At 34.9% G+C, this 12,728-nt stretch overlaps 1 protein-coding gene across 1 annotated transcript; it reads right to left on the bottom strand.

Moving 5' to 3' along the window:
* Window positions 1-1,001: 1,001 nt before the first annotated feature.
* On the bottom strand, window positions 1,002-4,972 carry LOC113334256. Its single transcript, XM_026580595.1, has 4 exons — window positions 4,606-4,972; window positions 3,182-4,174; window positions 2,006-3,064; window positions 1,002-1,846 (listed from the first exon to the last, which is right to left on the bottom strand). The coding sequence occupies exons 1-4, from the start codon at window positions 4,970-4,972 to the stop codon at window positions 1,002-1,004; spliced, it is 3,264 nt and encodes a 1,087-aa protein (XP_026436380.1).
* Between the last annotated feature and the right edge of the window lie 7,756 nt (window positions 4,973-12,728).

The raw sequence follows: 12,728 nt of genomic DNA, 5'->3' as shown, positions 1-12,728 counted from the left end.
TATGAAACTTTGTCTTAGTTGGTCTTTCAGTGATTGTGAAAAAATCGAATTGTTGACATGAGAAAGTACTACTAAAAATTTTCCTTTTTAGGTTTTTGATACTACTGCTAGTATTGGTCTTTGTTTTTTGTATTACTAACAATAAACATATACATCGATATACGTTTCCTAAAATTTCCTAGTTTCTCATATGGATTCATGTGATACTTTTATATATTTCAAAATATATAAAATTTGTGATTTATACGATTTCTTTGCATTTTAAAGTGTAAATAATAAACATATCTTGCAACTATATTTGAATAATGTTTTCATTTTCTAGATTTTCGGTTGTCGAAGGGTATCAAGACTCTTTCTATGCCAAGAAGTACAATCAGTTATAACATGAGTGTGACATCCTACGGACATCTGATTTCATATTTGGATCATCAACAACTGTCCTTAAAAATTGTCGTATCTACTGCAGAAAGCCGAATGACGGACGAAGTATCACAATCACAGCGGATGAAGGAATAGTTTGGGTATGAATAGTGGAATCATTTTGCATAATTGCAGCATAATATCTACTGAAGAATTAGAAAATGCGAAACACACTTTGGTCGTCCATGGAGATCACTCTCAACAACTGTGGTAATGCACTCATTTGTAGATGACTTCATTTCTCCTAAAGTATGGTTTCCTTGGAATGAATTTTATAATGAAACTTTATCGACTTTGACATATATTGAGTATGAAAATGGAGGACCTGGAGAAAATACCATAGGACGAGTGAATTGGGGAGGTTTCAAGGTCTACAATGACTCAACTGATGTTCTTCAATATACAGTCGAGAATTTCCTTAATGGGAGCGATTGGTTCCCCTCTAATGGCATCACATTTATAGCTTTTTTTTTTTTTTGCTGAATCACCCTTTCTATTTATTATTGACAAACTAAAATGTTACAAAAGGTACTATAACACAAATAACATAGCAAAAAAAAATATTACAAAGAAAATGAAATTTAAGAATCAATTTTAAGGTAACTAAGAATTTGATTTTCATAGGTGTTATTCCATCTAACTCCTCTTATTCTAACTCCATGTTCTTTGATTGTCTTCATTATCCTGTGCTTGAAGCCATGAAAGTTAACATCACCACCTTCAAAGAAAATCCTGTTTCTTTGAAACCATAGTTCCTTAATGACAGTACAAGAAGAAACAGTCCATACTTCATCAATGAAAGGACTGTGTTGTTTTGCTGCAGAGAAAACATCTGAAAAAGAGTATGGCCTGGGAAATTGAAATATATTGCTAATCCAATTCCAAACCTGAACACTGAATTCACAAAGCCACAGTGTATGCTCCATAAAATCCTTTTCTGATTTGAAGATACAGCACCTAGAAGGCATTTCATATCCCTGCTTTCTTTTCATGTCATCATTCACATAAACTCCCTGCAGAAGTTTCCAAATGTTGCTGGCAATAGTTGGATGCAAGGATTTTCTCCATATATAAGAAGACCATTCTACCTTGTCTTCCTTGTGTCTTATTTTCTCCACTGCCTTTGCATTATTGAACAGACCACTTGTATGTAGGTTCCATATTATGGAATCACTTCCACTGTGGATCTGAGGCAAATTATCATACTGTAACAAATGCTGCAACTGAGGATGTATATTCCATTGGTTATTCCTGATTAAGTTCTGAACTTTTAATTGCATATTGTTATGGATAAATTCTGTGTAACCAATTTCATTGATTAGTGGGGATGATCCATACCAGTTATCAAACCAGACTGAGATGTTAGCTCCATTTCCAACCTTCCAAGAGATGTCTTCTTGTAAAGTAAGCCAAGCCCATTGCAGACCTGCTCTTACAGATGATAATTTCCATTTTGAAAACCATATACCATATTTATCTTAGAACTTAGCTGTAAAAAACAGAGCCCATTCATCTGATGAGTATATCAATTTCCACATCATTTTCATTAGCAAAATTTTGTTAAATACTTCTAGCCTTCTAATACCCAAGCCACCTTCATTGTATGGCACACAGATCTTCTTCCAAGATAAAGTTTTGTACTTTCTAATCTCACCATCACCTGACCATATAAAGTTTCTTATTAGTTTTTCACAGATCTTAATAACAGAAGATGGCCATTTGTAAACTGCCATATTGTAAAGAGGGTAACTGCACAACACTGTTTTAACAAGAATCAGTCTATCATGAAAAGATAGTAATTTTCCTTTCCAAGTTGCAAGTTTACTCTGAAGCATAAGTACCATTGGCCAGACCATTTCTGTAGTTACCCTTCCTGGAGCTAGAATGATACCAAGATACTTATCTGGAAAACAAGATATATCCATACCAATTATACTGCTAATTTGGTGCTTTCTGACTGAATTGGTGCCATCAATAAAACACTTGCTTTTGGCTTTGTTAATCATCTGACCAGAGCTATGTTGATATTTTTCAATCAGCTTGAATAGACAAAGCAAAGTCTTCTTAGCTCCATTGCAGAATAAGAAAACATCATTAGCAAAAAATAAGTGAGTTGGGTATATTCGATTCCTGACTACCATTGGAGTTATTTGCCCTGTATTAACCAAATTTGTGATATTCCTACTCAATACATCCTCCATCAAAATAAATAAGATAGGGGATAATGGATCACCCTGCTTAAGACCCCTATGCATTGAGAAAAAACCACATGGTCCTCCATTGATCATTACTGATAATTTTGCAGATTCAAAAATGCTTAACAACCAATTACACCAAGATGAAGAAAATCCATATTTGCACATAACTTTAAGAAGAAAAGTCCAACTTACAAAATCATAAGCCTGAGATATGTCCAGTTTCAAAGCCACATTACCACCTCTTCTCTTTTTCCTCATTTTATTAACCATCTCTGAAGCTAGAAGTATTTGTTCTTGAATGCTTCTCCCTTTAACATAAGCAGCCTGTTGTGATGAAATTAACTTCTCCATGAGTCCATTCATTCTGACAGAAATTATCTTTGTGAAAATTTTGAATAATACATTACTCAATCCAATTGGTCTGTATTGACTTGGTTTCTTAGCACCTGCACATTTAGGAATGAGGGTTAGGAAATTTGAATTTAGGCCCTTGGGGATAAACCTTCTTCTCCAACAGAATTGTATGGCATCTTTTAAATCCAACTAAATTATATCCCAGCAACTTTTATAAAATGATCCAGGAAATCCATCTGGACCAGGTGCACTATCTGAGTTCATTTCAAAAACAATTTTCTTGATTTCTTCTGTGGTGGGAATGGAGTCCAACATTTCTTGATCTTCATTTGTAATAACTGAAGGAATAACATCCAGCAATTCTTCAGAAACATCCACATTTTGAGCTTCAAATTTTTGTTGAAAATGTTTGACTAAAATGTTTGCAATTTGAGATTGATCACTAATAATATTTCCATCTGCATCTTCTAGTTCACTGATTGTATTTCTTGCTTGTCTAATCTTCATTCTAGCATGGAAGTATGCAGTGTTTGCAGAACCATCTTTAATCCATTTTGCTCTGGATTCAAGTCTCATAAGAGTATTTGCTTGAACTTCTCTTGTTGCATATTCATTTTGAGCTGCTACTAAGTTGGCTAAGAGATCTTCATTTAAAGGATTTTGATCAGATAGCTCCATTGCTTTTTGAACCTTCACTTCTGCCTCTTTAATTTTTGTATTAATGTTACCAAAAATACTCCAATTCCACTCACTTAGAACCTTTTTTAAATTCTTTAGCTTCTGCAAGAAAATAAATGATGGATCTCCAATAATATTCTCAGTCCATACTTTCTTCACTTCACTTAAGAATAATGGATGATCAATCCACATTTTCTGAAATTTCCAGGGAACATTTTTTGGTCTTGGTATACTTGCACAACCACATAATAAAGGAGCATGATCTGAAATTATCCTTAATCCAACCTTATATCCCCAATCACCATATTTTTGTAACCACAAAGAATTGAAAACAGCTTTATCTAAGACACATAGGATTCTTTTTGTACCTTGTTGACAATTGGACCAGGTGTATTGCTGTCCTGTGCTAGGAGATTGAATTAAGTTGCATTCATTCAGGAAATGAAGAAAATCCATCATTGAACTTCTGTTAGGAGCTTTACCACCAAATTTTTCTTCAGGTGAAATTATAGCATTTAAATCACCTACAACAACCCATGGTTTTTGTATCTAACTAATAATTTCCATCTCAGACCAGAGAAACTTCCTATGACTTTTTTTAACATGAGCATGAACACCAGAGATTAATACTTCACCAATACTGATTGTTACCATTTGGATAGACATTGAAATAACTTGAGGAGTAGATAGAGAAGCATTCCAAAATAACCATAAATTACCTTTTGTAGTTGAGGTTGAATTGTGTATCACCATACTTTTCATTCCAGAGAGATTTAATTGACTGCAAAAAGAAGTATTACAAGAAATTTTTGGTTCTGCAACCCAAACTAGAGATGGGTTAAATTGATTCACCAAAGACCTTAGTTTATTCTGATCCCTAGGTCTTCTTAGGCCCCGAATATTCCAATATATGATCTTCATCTTGGTGGTGGAGGATTTTTGGTACCTCCCTTACCTTGATTTTGTCTGAGATTATGTTTCTTATTTGTAACAATTGGATTACCACCTTTAACTGCACCTGGATAATGTTGAGAAGTGGAAGTAATAGAAGTAGGATTAATCACTTGCTTTTCAACCACTTTAGACCATGATGTAACCTTAACAGTTTCATCAGAGATAGTTCCTGTCTTTCCATTTACAAATTTGATTTGAGGAGTTTCTACAACATCATCTTTTTTTATCTTCATTAACCACAATATCTTCAAGAACATTTTCTTGAACACATTCAAGAGGACTGAATCTTCCAGTATTAGCAGTGTGAACAATTTGATGAGCTGGAACTGTTGGAGTAGCATGAATTGTATGGATAACTGAGCTTTCATTGTCTTCCGCTGATGTATCACAAATATCAAAGGGAAATGATCTAGGAACACTTACTGAAGATAAAGTATTCAGAGTGTTTTTTGAACTTGAATTAGGCCTTCTTCTCTTACCGGTTAAAGTGTTCGAACATGGTAACTTGCAGTGTTTGGGTTTCATTGGGTATACTATTTTGTAAGTAGTTTGGGAATGGAAGGGATAGTAACTATGTAGTATTATAGATTGAAATGTTTAGGGATATTTGATGCATAATGGTATTTATAAAATACAATTTCTATTCTCGTTATTCTTGTTCTCCTTCTTACTCCACTTATTTGGTTTATTTTCTAGTATATCCTTTATGTTTACTATTTATTGTTAAAACCCTAGCTCTACTAGTGTTTAGTTTTGACTTATTAAGAAAAGAGGTGTACGAACCCTAATACTTCCTAAGATAAGAGTCTGCATCATTTTTGTAGTTTCCAATTTGTAATTAGGTAGAAATTGTAATTTATAAGAAACACATATTTTATCTTCTAGTTTCCAATCTTAGAATTGGGTAGAAATTTGAAAATTATTAGAGAAGAACCTCAAATCTTTGTATCTTCCTTGTTCTAAGGGTACAAGAAGCATCATTTGAAGGTTGGCAACCTCTAACTGCTCAAATATGCTCCTTTTGAAGTGGATCTGAGCGGTACCCATATTTTCCTTTTAGTTTAAGCAAGTTATTTCATAAATTATCTAGGAATTTGATGTTTTTTAGGTTTAGTTATGGGATTTATTCCCCATTGCCGGCGACAGGTTCTCTCCATCTTCATGGTGGTTCTTTCTATACTTTTATAGCATCTTCTATCAACTTTCATGGTTGTTCTTTGTTAATGTTCATTGGGTTCAAGATCATCAATGGCAAACTCCGGCGGCCGGAATCTTCATCAGAATATTAAAGACTCAAAGCAAATCACTCATATTTTGGAGTATCTCTTTCTCAAGAAGAAGAAAATCAACAAAATGGTGGACTTGTGATCCGAAAACCATTTCTCCTCCGATTCAATCGGTTCTTACATACACTTTTCTAGTCTTTTTCCGGTGTTCTTTCTCTTTCTTTTTAGAATACTTGGTTGGGTACTAGTATTGTATGGTGTTTCTTTATCACTATATCTTGATGTCTTGAAACTCTTTGTAAACTTAACATTGAATTATTAATGAAGAGTTATTCTTTTATCAAAAATTAAAAAAGTTTGTTACTTTTGTTTTATGTTGTTTTGTTACAATCTTACATTCTAATTTCAATTATAAGTATGCCACTTTACATTAGTTGGTATCAAGAGCTTTGGTTTGATTTTCTGGGGGAAGGTTTGGTAAATATATCAACATCATGTATTTTGGGTTGTGTTACTTTTGCTTGGTTGTTTCTTCAAATTGGGTATCTCAATCTAATTTTTTGATTACGGTATTAAAAAGAAGATTAAAAATGGATGAGAAAGTAAAACTAAGTAAAGTCCAAGTGATGGAATGGTTGAATAAAATGAGACATAAGGTGTTTGATAAAATGCATCAATTCCTGAAAGAGAAATTTAAGAAGTTATAATGTCTTTATGTGGATTCACTTGAACTTTGTAATCACTATAAAGACGACGTGGAACTAAAGAGTTTAATTTTCATTAGTGGGTATGAGCATCAATAAGTTGTCCATGACGTATTTGAAAAAATGTCTCCGCCAAAGTTTGATAGTTATTCAAGTTGTGAGAAAGGTGAGATTGATGATGATGTTTACTTTGATCCTATGTCGCCCATATTTGATGAAGAACCTAATGAAGAAATAAAAGAATAATTTATCACCGGTTCTCAAATACAAAGATCGGGTGTTATACACAAATATTCCATTCTTGGACTTGATTATGGTGATCTAGGGACACTGTATGACACATTCCATACCACTTATACCATGGGAAGAAAGGTAAGCAAGCTTGTTAATATTTATGATCAGTATGCTTATGCCATATCCGAAAATGTGATTAAAGTGATGACATTGTAATCAAAATCTTACTCAACAACAAGCTCTTTATGAAGTCTTAACAAAGAAAATGAGAAATTAACTTATGTTAGACTACTGCTCGGTCGAACTCGCAAGCGTTGCTATCTCAAGCTTGTTTGTCAATTTTAGTTGCCTAAACTATAAGTGTTGATTTCTAGTCTACTTATAGTTATGTCTTGGATTAGGATAAAATGTGTAGTTGAGCATTAGACTTCACGACGTTCATCGATTGAAGACGAAGAACTACTAAGGGGAGCTTGTGGAACTTCATCAACAAAAGGTATGTGGAGACTTGAAATCATCTATCGCTCGTAAGTTTATTTATATTCTATCTCCTATTGAGACAAAAGTCGTATAGCTATATAGACTTTATTTTATACACATTTGATATTTCGTGCTGAGTTTAACTCGCTTACATATTTCTCGAAATATGTGTTGGTAAGCTTTAGCTTTAACCAAGTTCATCTTTATTCTTGACGAAAGTCAAAAGATGATCATGTGAAAATCGCCTAGTAACATATTACATGATTTGTGTGAGACAGTCATTTGATGTAGACTCAGAATGTTTCATATTGATCACTTGAAAATTGCTTTGAAGCTAATAGTTTGTGTGAGACAGCTATTCTCATCTTCTAAGAATGTTTCAATGATTAACATGGAGTTTAGAACGATTAACCATTGATTGGACATAACACAGTATGCGTACTTGTATGCTAACTATAGCAAGTTATTCAAAGTCCGAGAACCATAGTATTCATACCGGTATGCATACTAGTTTGATAGTTTAAGCCCGGGAACTTAGTATGCATACCCGTATGCGTACCGGCTTAAAAGTTCAAGTCCGGGAATTCAAGTGAGTTTGGTCATGTACGACAGTATGCGTACCCGTTCGCATACTGGAGAACCCAGACCAAGCCCGGGTACTTAGGAATGCGTACCTGTTTGCATACTTGAGTGGGTTCAGTTCTAAAATCAGTTTGTTCATGAAAAAATACATTTATATAATAAGGAATGCAATCTTTTGCAAACCGTGGCTACAATGTTTATGAATTGATTCAAGTGAATCAAAATTGATTTTGCTTCAATTGTGTCTTGTATACTTCTATGAGAATATAAAAAATTGAACAACTCTAGAAATAGTTTTATTTGAGTCATTTGAACTAGTTGTGATTAAGATGAACAAGGTTGATATGAAAGTGTTCATATGGATAACTTCGATTAACTATTGTTGAGCCAACCATATGCACATGTCTGGGTACGGTTACTTATACCTAAATGAAGTCACATTTCATTTGTGTTTAACAAGCTAAGTACGATCTAACGGTTGAAAGATGTTAACTTGACTCTAATCAAGTTTTCATCTAACGGTGGATATTGAATGTTTTGTTACCAAGATAACATTGATTGCAAACCCTGATTTGAAGACTATATAAGGGAGAACTCTAGCAACTGGGAAACCTAATCCCGACACCTCATGTGTGATACTAGTTGCGACTAGAGTCGATCCTCCTTTAACCTAGGTTTTTCCTAAAACCATTATAGGTTAACGACATGAAGACTTCAAGACCCAACTATTTTCTCTGTAGTTGCATGTTCTGATCTTACTTTGTTTTAGCGTATTGAGTATTATCTTCTCTAAGATTTGCTCGAGATTTAATCTCCGATAGGTAAGATAAAAAGTAGTCAAAAACATCTTCGTCTCATCGTTTGTGATTCCACAATATCTTGTTTCGCTACCATACAATTAAGATTATTGTGAGGTGATTCATATTACTAGGCTGTTTTTCGGGAATATAAGACCGATTTATCAATTGGTTCATGTTCACCTTGAATTATCAAAATACGGAACAAAAACTCGTAGGTATTTCTGTGGGAGACAGATTTATCTATTAAATATACTTTTCTGTGTGAGACAATTTATCAAGTCTTCAACTTTGGGTCGTAGCAACTCTTAGTTGTGGGTGAGATAAGCTAAGGGAATCAAGTTCATAGAATCCGGCGTAGTTCGTAAGGAACACGACTGTACCTTAATCAGTGTGAGATTGGTTAGGGCTCAACTACATTCTAGTCGGAAGTTAACTTGTAGTAGGCTAGAGTTTGTAGCGGCTTAATACAATATGGTGTTCAAATATGGACTAGGTCCCGGGGTTTTTCTGCATTTGCGGTTTCCTCGTTAACAAAATTTCTGGTGTCTGTGTTATTTATTTTCCGCATTATATTTTTATATAACTGAAATTCACAGGTTATGCGTAGTTCAATAAATTGGTGAATCCAACATTTGGTTGTTGATTGAAATTGATTGACACTTGGATATTGGTCTTTGGTACCATCCAAGTTATTTCTCATATTAATCCGGCTCACATATTTCTATCTGTTCGATTGCAGATTGATTTGAGAAATAAAGATATAACTCTTGGATGTATTTTCCGTGATTGAGTCTGACTGTCTAGTTGATTCTCTTGGAAATATATTGGAATTAGTGCATACAGATTGCCTAAACGAAATATTAGGTGTGGTTATTAGACCTTCTCTTTTTCAATTGGTATCAGAGCAGGCAAACACGTTTACGACCTCACAAGTCCGTGTTTGTACCAATCTGACTTTATGAACAGAAACGATATCTCTGACAAACGCATCACCATAAATAAAAGTTATGTTTCTATGAAATCTATGAAAGAGAAAGACTTGTCGATCTCACATATAGATGAACATGCCGTTCCCAGGAAACAAACAAGTATTGATATGTGTTACCCTGATTATCTTACTGATGAGTCTGACTCTGAAGTAGAAAGGGAAGCAGCTCAATAAAGTGCAGCGATTCTTAAACTTTTTAGAATCCAGGCAGTTGAAATCAGTAGGATGAAACACAAGGTCAATACTATGGTTGGTATGGTAAAAGATCGTGATTCCCAATTAAAGGTTCTTCGTGAGGAAAATGTTGTCGTTTGTTCATCCAGAACCTTACTCGAGGCTAAACTCAAAAAATATGCACTTGAAATAGAACGACTATTGAGATTGAAAATGCGGGGGTATAACAACCACACCCAACAATTCGTTTGGCAATCTGAGAGAACTTACTCCAATACACTTTCTAGAGAATCAACTAGACAGTCAGACTCAATCTAAAATAAAGTATATCAAATAGTTTAATATCTCTAACTCTTAATTCAATTTGCAATCAGCAAATAGAAATCTGCGCCCGATTGATTAAGAGGAGTAACTTGAACGGTACCAAAGACCAATGTTCAAGTGTCAATAAATATAAATCAACAACCAAAGGTTGGATATTCTAATTGATTGATCTTAACGCACAACCTGTGATATTTCAATTATATAACAAAATATAATGCGGGAAAGAAATAAGATAGACACCAAAATTTTGTTAACGAGGAAACTGCAAATGAGAAAAACCCCGGGACCTAGTCCAGATTGAACACCACATTGTATTAAGCCACTACAGTCACTAGCCTACTACCAATATTAACTTCGGACTGGACTGCAGTTGAACCCTAATCAATCTCACACTGATTCAAGGTACAGTTGCTTTTCTTACGTCTCTGATCCCAGCAGGATACTACGCACTTGATTCCCTTAGCTGATCTCACCCACAACTAAGAGTTGCTATGACCCAAAGTCGAAGACTTGATAGACAAATTTGTCTCACACAGAAAAGTCTTTAGGATTGAATAAATCTGTCTCCCATAGAAATACCCAAGAGTTTTTTGTTCCGTCTTTTGATAAATCAAGGTGAACAGGAACCAACTGATAACCTGAACTTATATTCCCGAAAAACAGCCTAGAATTATCAATCACCTCACAATAAACTTAATCGACTAGCGAAACAAGTTATCACAAACGATGAGACGAAGTTTATTTGTGATTACTTTTCTATCTTGCCTATCGGAGATATAAAATCTCGAGCCATATATTCCAATTGCACTCAACACGATAGAAACATCAAGATCGGATCACACAACTACAAAGATAATAGTTGGGCCTGGCTTCACAATCCCAGTGAAGTCTCCAAGTCGTTAACCTACAGGGTCTCGAGAAGAAACCTAAGGTTAAAGGAGAATCGACTCTAGTTATGCAACTAGTAACACATAAGAGGTGTGGGGATTAGGTTTCCCAGTTTCTAGAGTTCTCCTTTATATAGTTTTCAAATCAGGGTTTGCAATCCAAGTTACCTTGGTAACAAAGCATTCAATATTCACCGTTAGATGAAAAACCTGATTCAACCAAGCTAATATCTTTCAACCGTTAGATCGAACTTAGCTTGTTACACACAAATGAAATGTACCCTCATTTAGGTTTATGTAACCGTACCTAAACGTGTACACCAGGTTGGTTCACAAATAGTTAACTGAGGTTAGCCAGATGATTACTCTCATATCAACCTTATTCATCTTAACCATAACTTGTTCAAATGACTCAAATGAAACTAGTTAAAGAGTTGTTCAATTGTATGGAAAAAACAATCGAAACCAAATCGGTTTGATTCACTTGAATCAATCATGAACATTATAGTCACGGTTTACAAAGATTGCATTCCTTATGATTTAAATGTTTAAGTCCACGAACTGACCGAATTGACAAAGTAACCAGCTTAAGTATTGTAGATGGGAAAAAATGATTTGCTGGTTTTTAAGGAATTGAGGAGATGACCGTACGGAGGATACTTATCTAACCGAGCAAAATGTTAAACCTCACACAGATGCACCGCTGCAAAGGGGGTGCTTTAGATTCGAGAGATCAATCTGTAGTACTCCGGCCTAAATCAAGACAATGATCGTTCCAGAGTAAATTCGGTCACAAGAGAGGATGGGTTGATCTGTAGGAGGGAAGCTAGGAAATGTGTGGAATCAATGGTAATCAAAGATTGTGGGTGTGTGAATTCTGAATATGATAATATCTGAATGATTGAAATTGCTCAATTGAGAGTAGTTGCTCAATTGATGAGTTGATGATCTCGTGTTGTCGATGAGACGTGAGATTGATGATACTGTTGATGCTTCAATCATGATTCAGAGACTTATTTATATTGCTGGAATTTTAGACACCATGATCCCATGAAGTGTGACAGTTGATGGAATCAAGGAGTGGGAAAGTGGAGATCGTGTTTGAAACCAGTTGCTCAACATGTGGAGACTTGGTCGATTTTCCACCCACTACCTCGTGAATTCCTTCAACTGACTGCACGACTTGCTCACATTCCATCGTGTGTTTGAACACACGTGCCGTAGACCGCCAGACCAAAACCCTAAGTGATATCCCCCCAAGTGACACGATTGACGTCTCGTGGTTTGTTAGTCAATTGTTGACTTCGTGGTTTGATGAGACGATGAGTCCATGTAGTTGCTGAGTGTCGAACATGATGTTCTGAAACTCATGAATTGAACATGTCATGATACAGAGGTATAATTCTTACGATGAAGTGAGCAAGTATTGTTCATTCAATGGATTGTTGAATATTGATTATTGAACCAATATTCCTTGGTTTGAGAAAATATTTATCATCTGAGCAAGTGTTGCTCATGTGATGAATTGTTGAATATTTGATCGTCTGAGCATGTGTTTCTCATTTGATGGATTATTGGCAGCGCACCAAAAATATTAATTAGAATACTAGTCGTTGAACCGAGCATAATTAATAAAATTAATGACCACGAGGCCGTCGTAAAATTATTAAGGTTGGAATCTGGAATGATGATCCTTGGATTCAGAAACCCTAATTTGATCAATTA

The sequence above is a fragment of the Papaver somniferum genome, unplaced genomic scaffold (genome assembly GCF_003573695.1).
Source record: "Papaver somniferum cultivar HN1 unplaced genomic scaffold, ASM357369v1 unplaced-scaffold_135, whole genome shotgun sequence".
Taxonomy (NCBI): Eukaryota; Viridiplantae; Streptophyta; class Magnoliopsida; order Ranunculales; family Papaveraceae; genus Papaver; species Papaver somniferum.
Note: the sequence above shows the minus strand (reverse complement) of the source record. Positions and strands in the feature narration are given on the sequence as shown.